The following is a 13,422-nucleotide window of genomic DNA, read 5'->3' as shown; positions in this document are numbered from 1 at the left end:
GCTTCTTTTTTGTCCAATTATGTACTTGAACTTAACTTTAAATTTCAATTTTGTACCTAAATTTCATTTTAATCCGGTTAGGCACATGAACTTGGCTTCTTGATTCAAGTTTAGGAACCTAATTGGATAAAAAAAATTAGTACCAATTTGAACCTTAAAACTAAGTTTAAGTACTAAAATGTGTATTTACCCTTTTTTTTCATTTTTGAAACTATTACATAATGAAGTTTTATCATTCCAAATTAAAATTTAAAAATATTTATCAAATTAGATTCCTACCTTCGAGGCTGGCATAAGCAATATGTTTAGTATGGGTCCACTCACGTGATTTATATACATTAATAATATTTTATAGAAAAAATATTAAGTATTAGTGGTCGATTCAGACTTTTCGGGTGTGGTGAAGTACAACATTCTTTTATTTATGAGTTGAGAAAGATTAACGGATAATTTTAGATATTATCTCAAAAAAATATATTAATAAATGAATATTAAGTGTTTATTACATAGTTGATTGATAAATGTTTTGTCCTAAAATATTTAATTGTCTTATCTTTTCTATCAATAATATCTTTTTTTTTACTAATTTTACTCTCTTTTTTATAATTATTTTCTAATTTAACCATTTAAGTGTTTTCTAATTTTCGAACTGTATATTTTTAGTATTTGAAAATAAATTTGTAATATTTTAAAAATTTTCATTGATGTTGGTAGGTCAAAAGCATCAAACAAAAAAAAAATTCATTCATGGTCCTTATCTTTCTATTAATGTTTTACTTTTTCATATGCAATTTTCTAAAAAAATTCATATTTAGTATCTTTCAAAAGATTTCACTATTCATCTATTACTCAATCAAACCAATAATATATTTTTTAGCCCCTCAATTTTGATAATTAGGTCCACTTTAGTACTTGTATTTCTTTATTTATTTTGATATCTGAACTTGAAAATTAGATTCATTTTAGTCCCTGAACTTAAATTTATAAAAGCTTGATAACATGACACTCTGAGATTGTGCCACATCATCATTTGAAAAAAAATTCAAGCAATGACATGATACAAACTTAAAATGTCACATACGAGAAAGGATTGTACAGATGACGTGGTATCCATGTTTCATACAATCCTTTCCTGTCACATACAATGTTCTAATAATCGGACTAGTGGTTGAACTACTAGTTCCCGATTTAATAGGTTCAACTACTAGACCAATAATAATTGATTAATTAATAAAAATTTTAAAAAGGAAAAAATATTATGAAATTGATTCAATATGTTCACCTATTGATTGTTGTCCCAAATTTTTGTTTTTACCAATTCTGAGTAGTTTTCAATTCAATCAATCCAGTCTCTTTGTTTTGACCAATATACCGATTAATTCTCAGTTCAATTAGTCCAATCGACTAATCTAGTCGTGTTCCAAGAAGACTAGTCACATCATCAAATCTTGATGAAATATAAGTTCAAAGACTAAAATGAATCTAAATACAAATTCAAATACCAAAACGAAAAAAAAAATACAGATATATAACCCATGAAAATGTGAACAAGAGGGAGAAAAAAATCTTAAAAAATAATCAATACCATGTCTGTATAAAATTATTAGAATTAGTATTGCAAAAAATAATAATTAAGAATTATTATTTGATAAAACGAGTTCACAATCAAGATTAAAATGTAGTTATGTGTTTCATTTATTTATTTTTTATTTTGAAATTGTGTCAATATTTGTTATATTGGTAGTGTATTGTTTTATTCCACAAGCAGTCTTAAAAAATTATCACGTGTCTCTTTTTTTAACAACTAACAATATATCAAATATTTTCCCTTTTAAATTATTAATTAAGGACATGTGGCAGCATTTTAATCCTACTTGTGAAGTTAAAAAATTTCACCGCTAATATTTTAAATTATTATCCGCTTTTTAATTATTGTATAATTTATAAACGATGAAAAATATAATATATAAAAAAAATTATGAAAACATTTTTGATTTATAGAGATAATTTGTTGGTAAAATTAGTACAATACTCATCATTTGGTGTTAATTTAATTAATTTATTTTATTTTTATTTTTATTTTTATTTTTAACTTAAAAATAATATAATAATTATCAAATTTATTTTAATTTAAGTTTAGATATATTTTGATTATCAATTCATCTATTTATCCATTATAACAATTAATTATAAATGGAGGAGAGCAACCATAATTCACAACCCATAAAACACACATGATGAATATCAAAAAAATATTATTATCCCACATATATAAATATTTATTATTTTGACCACATTTTTTTAATATTCTAATTATTTAAGATGCTACCTAGAAATTTGTAAATCATATTTTCTTCATAAGCCAATCTCTTTCGGACAAAAATGCAGTCTTTAAAAAATAATTTAAAAAAAAGTAAATTACACCCAAGGTCATTAAATTATTAGGAAATTTACACTTTGGTCACTTGATTTCAGAAGGCTACAAAATAGTTACTAAACTATTCAAAAAAATTTATTTAAGAAGTCACTGAATTATTTGAAAGTTTTTAAGTTACTGGGTTATTAAGTTTTGTTTTTTTAAAGTTGGGCTAGCGAGCTCTAAACAATGATTCAATAACTGTTATGGTGGGTCAATATCTATCAACGAATAAAATAACATAAATTAAATTCAAATTGATTTGATAGAAGGAAAAAAAAGGACTTTCGATTGGTGTGACGGTACAAACATAAAAAACCGAACAATATCGGTTTAATACCTCAATGATTTTTTATAACTTTCTGCAATTTAATGATTAAAACGTAAATTTATTAACAACTTAACGGAGAAAAAAAATATTACTATGTTTAATGTAATTATTGATGAAAATTATTAGTCCCGATTTAAGGTTTGATCATGTTATGGAGGAAAAGATTTGGGGATGGGGATGGATTGGACAGACAATGATTCTTCTATTACATAATTAAAATTGCTAATGTGAGTGAATAAATCCTATTGGTAGCATGGCTGCACTCAAACAACAAGTGGTTGGTGGGGAGTTTTTTTAATATTTTAAAATCTTACTTTTTTGGCTAAATTAATTGTATATGGTTACATTTTAACCCAACCCTTCACTCCCCTCCAAATTTCAAACCCACTTTTAACCCTTTTCCATGGTTTATTTCATACCCTCTTTTGGCATCTCCCATTTTCTTTTGGTCAAAATGTGATATTGATCCCTATACTTTGAAAAAAATTCAGATTTAGTCCCCATCTTTTGAAAATTAATTTTATATTTAATCATTAAAACTGTTAATATATTTATTTTTATCAATTACATCTCACAACAATCTAATTAACAATACAATATGACATCGATGTGGGTGAACACATTTATATAGCAAAAAATTGATTTAAAAATCAGATTAACATGATAATGTTAATTATATATTTAAAATTTATTTTATTATAGGTTCAAATCTCAATATAATTAATTTTTTTATTGTCTTATATAAAAATATAAAAAAATACTCTTGTAGTACTATAACCTATTTTATATATAGAAAAATATACTCAACTGACATCAACTCAATCAAAAACTTAAATATAATTATAAACAGTGGCTTATTTAGGGAGTTAGTAGGGGCCTCGACCCCTTAAGATAGAAAATTATCCATTTAGGTCTTTTAGAAATTTTAAAATTTTAAATTAGTAAATATAAAATTGTGATAACAAAATTAATTTTATCCTTTAAAAATTATAAAGATATAAACTATTAAAATTTAAAATTTAATTTTTACCACTAAAAATGTTATTTGATAAATTTTGTGAAAATAAAATTAATCAACAAATTAATTTTTTTTTAAATATAAACCCATAGATATTTTTCTTTTCACTCCTAACTCTTTCTTTTGGTAAACAACTTTTGGGACCTCCATGACCCAAAATCATATATCATAAATATGTGTGTACATATATATATATAAGTAGAATATCACCAAAGAAACAACCTCTTCTCATTATGTTGCTAAAGCCAATCTCCTAAGCCTATACTCACTTTGTATAGAAAAGAACAAAAAAAAAAATGAAAAGGTCTTCAACCTGTTCTTCTTCCTCTAATTCTTCCATAGCCTCACTTTCATCACCATCATCACCATCATCATCATCATTATCATCATCATCATCATCTGAGTCTCCTCAAAATGTTGTATCAGTGATATCAGAGAAACCCAGGGGTAAAAGGGTCAGAAAGAATCAAAACCAGAAATGCATCTCCAGTAATGCTAACACTAACAGAAGAAGCTCCATTTACAGAGGAGTCACCAGGTTTTTTTTTTGTGTGTGTTTTGTTTTGTTTTTACAAAAAAAATTGAAGACAAAAAAAAAATGTTGGGTTTTTGGTTAATTTTGCATGTCTGATATATATATATTTGATCCATAAAACATTCAACATTTTTCAGACATAGATGGACTGGGAGATTTGAGGCTCACCTTTGGGACAAGACATCATGGAACAACATTCAAAACAAGAAGGGAAGGCAAGGTAAATAAATAAATAAATAAATAAATTTCAATTAATTAAATTCTTCTTTTTTTAATTTATGGTTTTGTTTCAGTTTCTAGTCAGAATACTGACTGTGTTTTTTGTTATTCCTTGTTTCGAGCATGCATTTACACTTTTGTCTCCTCCTCCAGTTTATTTGGGTAAGTGCTTAATTTTCAGTTCACTCCCCTTTTTTAAATAATTTTTTTTGATTTTATTAATTTAAGAGGAAATGGGATATTTATGTACAGGGGCTTATGATAGTGAGGAAGATGCAGCTAGAACCTATGATCTCGCAGCACTCAAGTATTGGGGACCGGAAACCACCTTGAATTTTTCGGTATTCAAATAATAATAATTAGATTATGGTACACTCACGAGAGGATTATTTATAAAATATTCTTATTGTTATGCAGGTAGAGAGATATGGAAAAGAGATTGAAGAAATGAACAAGGTATCAAAGGAAGAGTATTTGGCATCCTTACGGCGGCGGAGCAGCGGATTTTCGAGAGGAATTTCAAAGTACCGCGGGGTTGCTAGGTTAGTTTTATCTCTTGATAAATTTAAAATTGAGTTGGGTTAAAACCCTAATCGGAAGATAATGTGTCTATTCTCCATTTTCATATAAAGCGTTACTTAAGTCCCGTTCAATTAACCGCTTGTAAATTTTTTTTGTACGTTATAAAAAAATTATTTTTTTAAATCCTTTTAATTACATCTTTGATTTTATTTGCAAAATTTAATGATTTCGTGTGAACGCAATTATTATCATTTATTTTTTATTAGAGTTAAAGAATATATAATTGTTTTATTAGCAGGCATCACCACAATGGGAGATGGGAAGCACGAATTGGTCGAGTTTTTGGGAACAAATATCTCTATTTAGGAACTTATAGTAAGCTTCTCTCTCGTGACTTTTACTAGCTTGAATATTGCTATAATTAGATTTGTTGATGGATCGAGTTGAAGTTTAATTTTAAAAAAAATTTAAATCTAGACCTATTTTTAATTTAATCAGTTCATTTAAAAGAATATATTTTATTATTTAAATTGAATTTAGATCAAATAAATTTTATTCGAACCTAAAAATTTTTATCCAAACTTAATCTTAATTGAGCTAAGTTTATCGAGTTTGAAAAATAGATTTACCTAATGAAAATATCGATAAAAAGAAGTCGAAAAAAATTACACTTCTCATTTACTAAAAATGGGAGTAAACTAATATACGTGCCTTAATTTACAACCATATATTATGGCATAAAAATAATGGCACGTGACAATCACCTTCCCACTCAAATCTTTAGTCAGTCAATGCGAGCAGATATCACGTGCCTAATTACAGTGGCCGGTACTGATTAAATTAAGGTTCAAAATTGTTATAAGTATATGTACTTTTCATAAATTTATAATTTAGTCTTTATATCTTTATTTTTAGAAATTTAATCCTTCTATTTTTTCAGATTTAGAAATTCAGGTCTATTAATTGTTAATATAGTTAATTTTTCTTATTAAATTTATTGATATGATATTTTAAAATAAAAAAATTCTCACTTGGTAGCCATACAATTAAAAGTTCAACAAAGTGAGGGGGATTATGATATTTTTTAACCTTAGAATCTTCCTTGATTTGCTAGTCCACCATAGCATGGATTCTTTTTTTAATTTAACTCCCCAAGGAAACATTTAGATGGACTAATTTGAATTTTTTTTATTAATTTAGTCATGTTTTTCTCATTTGTTTTGAAAGACACAGAAGAGGAAGCTGCGGCAGCATATGATATGGCAGCATTGGAATATAGGGGAGTCAATGCCATCACCAATTTTGATATTAGCCATTACGTTGAACGTTTGAAGGAGAAAGGCATTTTATTTCTCGATCCAACGCCCGAACAAAGTCCCAGGTCGGTTGAAGTTGGACCAATAGAAGTCGAACAACAACCGCAACAAGGATATGAAGCTGCTGATGAACATCAACATTTTCAGAACATGCAAATGCAGCTGCCTCTATGCAACGATAATGCGACGACAATGGTGGGAACGGAGACGACGGATGGCAACGAGCTAGCATGGAGTTTCTGCATGGATTCAGGGTTGACATCGTTTTTTTCGCCGGAGTTTCCGAACGTGTTCGATGATATAGGCTTTGAGGATAATATCGATTCGTTATTCAATTTAGGGAATAACAAAAATGCAGTCGGCCGAAAATGTTTGTCGGATGAGGCAAGTTGTGTTGAAGTTGGTGATTCCTCAACAACCTTCTTGTGATTGCATTGTTTAATGGTTTTCCATTTTGGGGTTAAGAGTTGGGATTGTTGGGACTTTGGTTGTGGATGGATATGCCAGAGATTCAATATATATATATATGCATGTATTTCTTTTCTTTAATTAAATTAAAATGAAAAGAGAATAGAGGGACCAAAAAGAAAAGGTAAAGTTTTCTCCTTTTGGTTTTTTTGTTTAATCCCAATCTCAGTTCGCTCAAATATTGCATTTTGATGACTTATGTACCAAGCAATTAAAAGAAGGTAGCTCACCAAAGATCTTTGAACAATTAAAAACAAAATTTACCTTTTTTCATATAATCACCAAAAAATCAATTTTGATAACTTATTGGAGCTTTGTCCCCAGCCTCCGCGAGAGCCTCGGTTGGTGGTACTTGTAAGACTCGGGACTCAAGTGATACCTTGGTTGCAAGTACGGGGATATAAGCCTAAGGCTAGTGGTTCAAGTTGCCATGCACTTAACTAATTTCATAATTATTCTCACGCACAAAACTAACACTTCTCTCAAATCTTGTAGGTATCACCAACCGAGACGCTCCCCTCTATGAACCATACATAGTTCTCCGTGGAGACTAGGGACAAAACCTCAACACAAGGACAAGGCCTTCAATTGTTGGGGGTTCGGTCAACTACCCAATAATGACACTTTGAAGCTTTCTCTCAGAAAAGTCAACACCTTAATGATAATCTTCCAATCAAATAAAGAATTAGTGGCCTCAAATAAAGCTACAATGTAGCATTAGCACAAACCGAGGAGAATACATACACCTAAAAACATCAAAGAAAAAAAACTAAGGGAGCTATGTCCATCTATAGCTGGTTTTTGACTTGGGTGTAAGAGAAGCCATCCTTTTGGTCTATGTTTCTGCGGAATTACGACAAAACAGGTTGCTGTTGCCTCGTTGTTCTGATAATACAAGCAGCACCAGTATCATCAATTGGTCCACACTTGCAATACAACAGGTCTTCATACATAAGATCGGGCTTGATAATTGCCATTGGTGAAGGAGCCTCTTGCTCCTGCCTCGGGTGTTCGTGTTGTTGTCTTGAAGAAGCACCAAAGGCTGTTTCACACGTTGATATCATATCTTTAGCCATCATCAGAGAGCCATACGGGTTTGAGTTATTTCCCTTCAAGCGCACCTTATTTCTATGAATCCAGATCGACCATAAAATGCAAGCACATTGATAAAAGGGGAATGCTGGGCAAGGTAGATTTGATCATAGTAAGCCTGCCCCTTGTATCCAAGTATTTAGACTTCTAATTTGCCCATTCAAGAGCACTTGAAAGGTCACTGAACCCACACAAGTCATGATGAGGTTAATCCAGTGTTGCTAAACTCATGGCACTCCAGAGCCACCCTTGGGAATTTCTAGCTCAATGTATCAAAGGTGAAACACACATAAAAAAAACCAAGCCCAATTCTTATTTGAAGTTTAAACTCACCAGTTTCTTTTTCCTTTTTTGTCTAAAGCCTAATATTTTATCTAAAATTATTATAAAAAACGTTAAAATGCGCCACAAGTCCTTGTACGCTTTATAAATTTAAAATTTAGTCTCCATACATTTAATTTTTTAAGATTTTAGTCTTTCTACACTACAAATTTCAAAATTTAAGTGTAGTTGTAAATACAATTAAATTTTTTTGTTGAATTTATTGATTTGACATTTTAAAATAAAAAAAATACTCTTTTAATGACCATGTAATTAAAAAATGGCATTATAATAAATATGAATTTAACAAAAAAAATTAACAATTTTAGTAATTAGACCTAAATTTTGAAATCTAAAAAAATAGAAGAACTAAAAGTAAAAGGACTGAATTTACGAAAAGTAAAGGTCCTTATTCCATATTTTAACCAAAAAAGTATTTTATTGACCTATAATATATGTACTTGGCGCAATAAATGTAAGTTCTTTCAGTGGATTTCCCTCCCTAATTAATCCCTTTTATTTCTTCAAAATTTTGTTTCCTAGTTACCCAATAAGTTCATCGTGGGATTAAGGTTCTGTTCTTCTACTCGAAATCGAAGAAAAGAAACAAAGGGTTTATTCAATTTGTCTTCGTTTTGCTCCTTTTTTCAACTTAGGGTGTCTGTCTCAGTTGCAGCTTCAAGCACGGCAAAACGCAGTAGAAGAAGATGAATGCCCCGATTATTGGTACCACCTCTTCTCTTTTTCCCTCTCTTTAAATGATTTTTTAATTATTTTCTGTTTTTTAACATTGGGTTTTGTCTGGATTCTGGAAGATCCATTGCAAGGGGATTTTCCAGAGGTTATAGAAGAGTATTTGGAGCATGGGCTTATGAAATGCATTGCCTTTAATCGCCGTGGTACCCTTCTCGCCGGTATCTCTCTCTCTCTCTCTCTCTCTCTGCTATTTAAAAAAAGAAAAAGAAAAAAATAAAATTGCTGCTATGAATGTTAAGGGTCTTTGATTAAGAGCTATTTTGGGTGAGTTTTTCCTAGCGAATTGAGCTAATATGAGTTGCAATTAAGGTTTTTGGGGGTCAAGGCTTAGTTAGTTTCTATTATTTAATAAAATTTGAAGAAGGGAACGAAAACCCATAGGTAATTGTTAATAACGTTACACAGTTTACAAACTAAGGAAATCCCATCAAATGTGGCATCTTTTTCTTCAGTTTCGATTTTGTTTCTGGGTTTTCTTTAATTTATTTATGTTTCCTGATTTCTGTTTAAGTTGATAAGTGTGTTATTTAGTTGGCTGGGGAAAGTATGACGAATTCCTGGTCATGATATTTTAAAGTATTTGTTATTTGCAATTCACTGGGATTATTTACCAACTGATATATCTTTGTGGTTTTTGCATTTTATGCCAGCTGGATGCTCTGATGGAAGTTGTGTAATTTGGGATTTTGAGACCAGGGGCATTGCAAAGGAGCTTAAGGATAGAGACTGTTCCGCTGCTATAACAAGTGTCTGCTGGTCAAAGTATGGTCATAGGATTCTAGTGTCTGCCGCTGACAAGTCATTAACACTTTGGGATGTAGTTAGTGGTCAGAAGGTTACGCGTATCGTTCTGCAACAAACGCCTCTACAAGCTCGTTTACATCCTGGTTCTTCAATGCCATCTGTCTGCTTAGCTTGCCCCCTGTCATCTGCTCCAGTGATTGTTGACTTCAGTACTGGAGATACAACTGCACTCCCAGTCACCGTTCCTGATATGGGAAATGTTGTTGCTCCTCCTTCACGCAACAAGTTCCCTGATGGAGCTCCTTACACATTGACGGCCGCATGCTTTAACAAGAATGGAGATCTGGTATATGTGGGGAACTCGAAAGGTGAAATACTTATAATTGATCACAAAAACGTTAAAGTGCTTGCTATGGTTCCAATTTCTAGTGGCGCTGTTGTCAAGAACATTGTTTTCAGCAGAAATGGGCAGCATCTCCTTACTAATTCAAGTGATCGAATTATCAGGATTTATGAAAATATTCTGCCTTTGAAAGATGGGCTTGGAGCTCTTCATGACCTTAACAAGACCATCAAAGAGGAAGATACTCTTGAGAATCTGAAGGCAGTTGGATCCAAATGCTTAGTTCTTTTTCGAGAGTTTCAGGATTCAATCACAAAGACACATTGGAAAGCACCTTGTTTTAGTGGTGACGGTGAGTGGGTAATATCTGCTTCTGCTAGCAAAGGAGAGCATAAGTTCTACATATGGGACAGGGCTGGTCATCTTGTAAAAATCCTTGAAGGTCCAAAGGAACAACTGATTGATTTAGCATGGCATCCTGTCCACCCTATTATTGTCTCTGTTTCCTTGACTGGCTTGGTTTATATTTGGGCTAAAGACTACACTGAAAACTGGAGTGCATTTGCTCCTGATTTCAAAGAGCTTGAAGAAAATGAGGAGTATGTAGAACGAGAAGATGAATTTGATCTGGTGCCTGAAACTGAAAAGGTGATGTAAAACAGATTGTGTATGAATATTTTGATTGACTTTTTTGTTTCTAAAATATTCTTCTTGGTGCAGGTGAAAGAATCTGATATAAATGAAGATGATGAAGTTGATATTGTGACAGTGGAGAAGGATCCGTTCAGTGATTCTGATATGTCACAGGATGAGTTATGTTTCTTTCCTGCAACTCCTTGTCCTGATGATCCCCAACAGCAGGACAAGTGTGTGGGAAGTTCATCAAAGTTGATTGATAGCAATCACTCCGGATCCCCTCTCTCAGAAGAGAATGGACAGAATGGGCAAAATGGACAAGCAGTCCACAATGCTTCAAGTCCACTCGAAGGTAAAATTGTTTCCCTCAAATGTATTGTAAGTGTTTCAAAGTTCTTTTAGTCCAGTTTAAGTGGAAGAGTACGCTAGCTGCATAAAACAGTGAAGTTCATTGGTCTCATTTGTAAAATAGGTTTCCAAATAAATAAGTTTACAATCCAAATGAGTTCTAGGCCAATCTTTTGGGTTTCTCTTAAGGTATCAGTGGTGATACCAACTTTATAGAAAATCAAATTCCTAAGTTTGTGTTTTGATAAGTAGTTATTTGTGTGGATTATGCATAACACCATTATCTCCTGTATAATGTAACAAGGTGGTCTAATCAGCCACTTGGCCACTTAAGTTACTGGGATGGAGGGAGGGATCTATTAGAATTCATTGATTCAAATTTTGTTGTTATTCTCTTATACAAGAAAAAGTTGTTCTGTTTTGTTGTACTTCTATTCTACCATTCTATTTAACTTGTATTCAACTTCTATTCTACCATTAAACTTTGTAAGGCCATTGTTAGTTCTTTAAACTGAAATAGAAGCAATATCTCTATCTGTAATGTCATTTTCAGATGTAATATCACTGATACGCATTTCATGTGTAGGTGATAACTAGTTTCGATAAACATAAATGTTAGCAATTTCAAAGGACACTAACAATAATCTGAACTTAGATTTGCTTGGTTGTCTCCCCTTTACAACTAACAATATCACTGATACGCATTTTATGTGTCGGTGATAACTAGTTTCGATAAACGTAAATGTTAACAATTTCAAAGGATACTAACAATAATCTGAACTTAGATTTGCTTGGTTGTCTCCCCTTTACAATCTAGAGATGGTTGTATTACTGAGTGCAACCAATTTAAGGAACCTGGCTTTCAGTGGATTGTTGTGCTGTCATGGTTCTGTCAGAATGTTTGTTCTGGCTAAATTTTCAAGATGCTGCTGTTTAGTGTAGAAATCTCCTAGGTACTATAGCAACTGAGTGAACTAAAAGGGATGTTTATTAAGATAAGAACGAAAAGTGGAATGGTATCTTGAGAAGTTTGTTGCATTTTGAGTCTGTTGCTTTTGAATAGGACATTGTTTTAGCTGAATCTTTCTGCACTAAGCGAAGACAAAGGGGGCTTGGTGAGCATCTATGGCAAAAAGGTCAACTTATGTGATTGCTAATGAATTTGAGATTTTCTGGATGGCTAAGATAGTTTTTAATATGCTATATGTCTTAGAATTTTTTTTCTGGATTTCTTAGTTTTAAGTACTATTTTATCTTTCCAAATGATGACATAAATGAGAAGGTTATTGCAGATGATGACATAAATGGAGATCTGTTTCTTTAGGTTTTCTTAAAAGCTGAAAATAATGAAAAGCAAATTCTTTGCTATTCCAGGGGAAAAATGCTTAACCCAGCGTGTTTGTTTGGAGTTCGAGTTAGATGCCATTTTACTGAAAATTTTTTGATCCACATAAATTTAGTTTCTTAGTCAATCTTTTTTAGATTGTTGATGCTCTATGTTTGCTTCCCAAGTTTAATATGACCGCTTATGTGTTTCAATCGTTGATTGTAGCAGAGGACACGGCTGGAGGCAATCAGTTGAAAAGAAAACGGAAGCTTTCAGAGAAGGGGTTGGAGTTACAGGCAGAGAAGGTCAGGAAGCCCATGAAACCCTTGAAATCTACTGGTAGGTCATCGAAAACAAAAAATAAATCCGTTGTTGATCAGGATTCTGGAAATGGCTTATATGCTGACGATGGCTCTGATGATTACTAGTAGGTCATAACTATCATATATTTGCCATTTGAACTGAAGAAAAAAAAAATTGAGAAAGAGAGAAAAACCTGTAGCTAAACAGCTTAGAGCTATTTATCAATTTTCTTTTTAAGATATTGGGAAATGAGGTTATTATCCATTAGATGCATTGCTTATATCACCTAGATAGATGACTGAAGTCTGCACTGAGCAGCTGTAACTTAAGTTTTCACCATATATTAGACATGGTCAGGGCAAAGGTCAATTTTAACATTCTAGATAGGTTGTATTCACTTTATCCTGAGATTTCTCTGGCAGATTGATTTTTGAGGTATTTTGGAAAGAATATTTAATCTCAAACAGGGTATTGGTTTCAGAAAGAAGTTGATCATAATGTTGGAAACTCACAACTTTACACGGACACCTAAATTTTACTTAGAAGATGGCTTTGAAAAATGATACATTTGAAAATATCATGCAGATAATTCCTTCTTCCAATTTGCTTCACTATTATGTCACACTATATTCTGTTAATTAAATTTGACATGTATATACTGTTTAGCCGTGAATACTGAATATGAGTATGAGTGTGATATGAATATAAGACTGAGAGGAGGCTGCTT

General features: G+C 31.7%; 2 protein-coding genes across 3 annotated transcripts; both read left to right on the top strand.

Annotated features, from left to right (window-relative positions):
• The first annotated feature begins 3,921 nt into the window (after positions 1-3,921).
• LOC107954466 (ethylene-responsive transcription factor WRI1) lies at positions 3,922-6,982 on the top strand. 2 transcript variants are annotated; one of them, XM_016890036.2, is made up of 7 exons: positions 3,922-4,303; positions 4,438-4,520; positions 4,673-4,681; positions 4,772-4,860; positions 4,937-5,061; positions 5,337-5,416; positions 6,269-6,982. In XM_016890036.2, the coding sequence occupies exons 1-7, from the start codon at positions 4,062-4,064 to the stop codon at positions 6,784-6,786; spliced, it is 1,146 nt and encodes a 381-aa protein (XP_016745525.1). In that variant the 5' UTR covers positions 3,922-4,061; the 3' UTR covers positions 6,787-6,982. The 2 variants fall into 2 exon arrangements, with proteins under 2 accessions (XP_016745525.1, XP_016745526.1); XM_016890037.2 differs by having other exon boundaries at positions 3,925-4,303; positions 5,340-5,416.
• A 1,704-nt stretch (positions 6,983-8,686) lies between these two features.
• Positions 8,687-13,179, top strand: LOC107954465 (protein RBL). The gene is made up of 5 exons (XM_016890034.2): positions 8,687-8,964; positions 9,054-9,152; positions 9,645-10,729; positions 10,802-11,069; positions 12,621-13,179. The coding sequence occupies exons 1-5, from the start codon at positions 8,946-8,948 to the stop codon at positions 12,818-12,820; spliced, it is 1,671 nt and encodes a 556-aa protein (XP_016745523.1). The 5' UTR covers positions 8,687-8,945; the 3' UTR covers positions 12,821-13,179.
• The last annotated feature ends 243 nt before the right edge of the window (positions 13,180-13,422 follow it).

This window comes from Gossypium hirsutum, chromosome A13 (genome assembly GCF_007990345.1).
Source record: "Gossypium hirsutum isolate 1008001.06 chromosome A13, Gossypium_hirsutum_v2.1, whole genome shotgun sequence".
Taxonomy (NCBI): Eukaryota; Viridiplantae; Streptophyta; class Magnoliopsida; order Malvales; family Malvaceae; genus Gossypium; species Gossypium hirsutum.
Note: the sequence above shows the minus strand (reverse complement) of the source record. Positions and strands in the feature narration are given on the sequence as shown.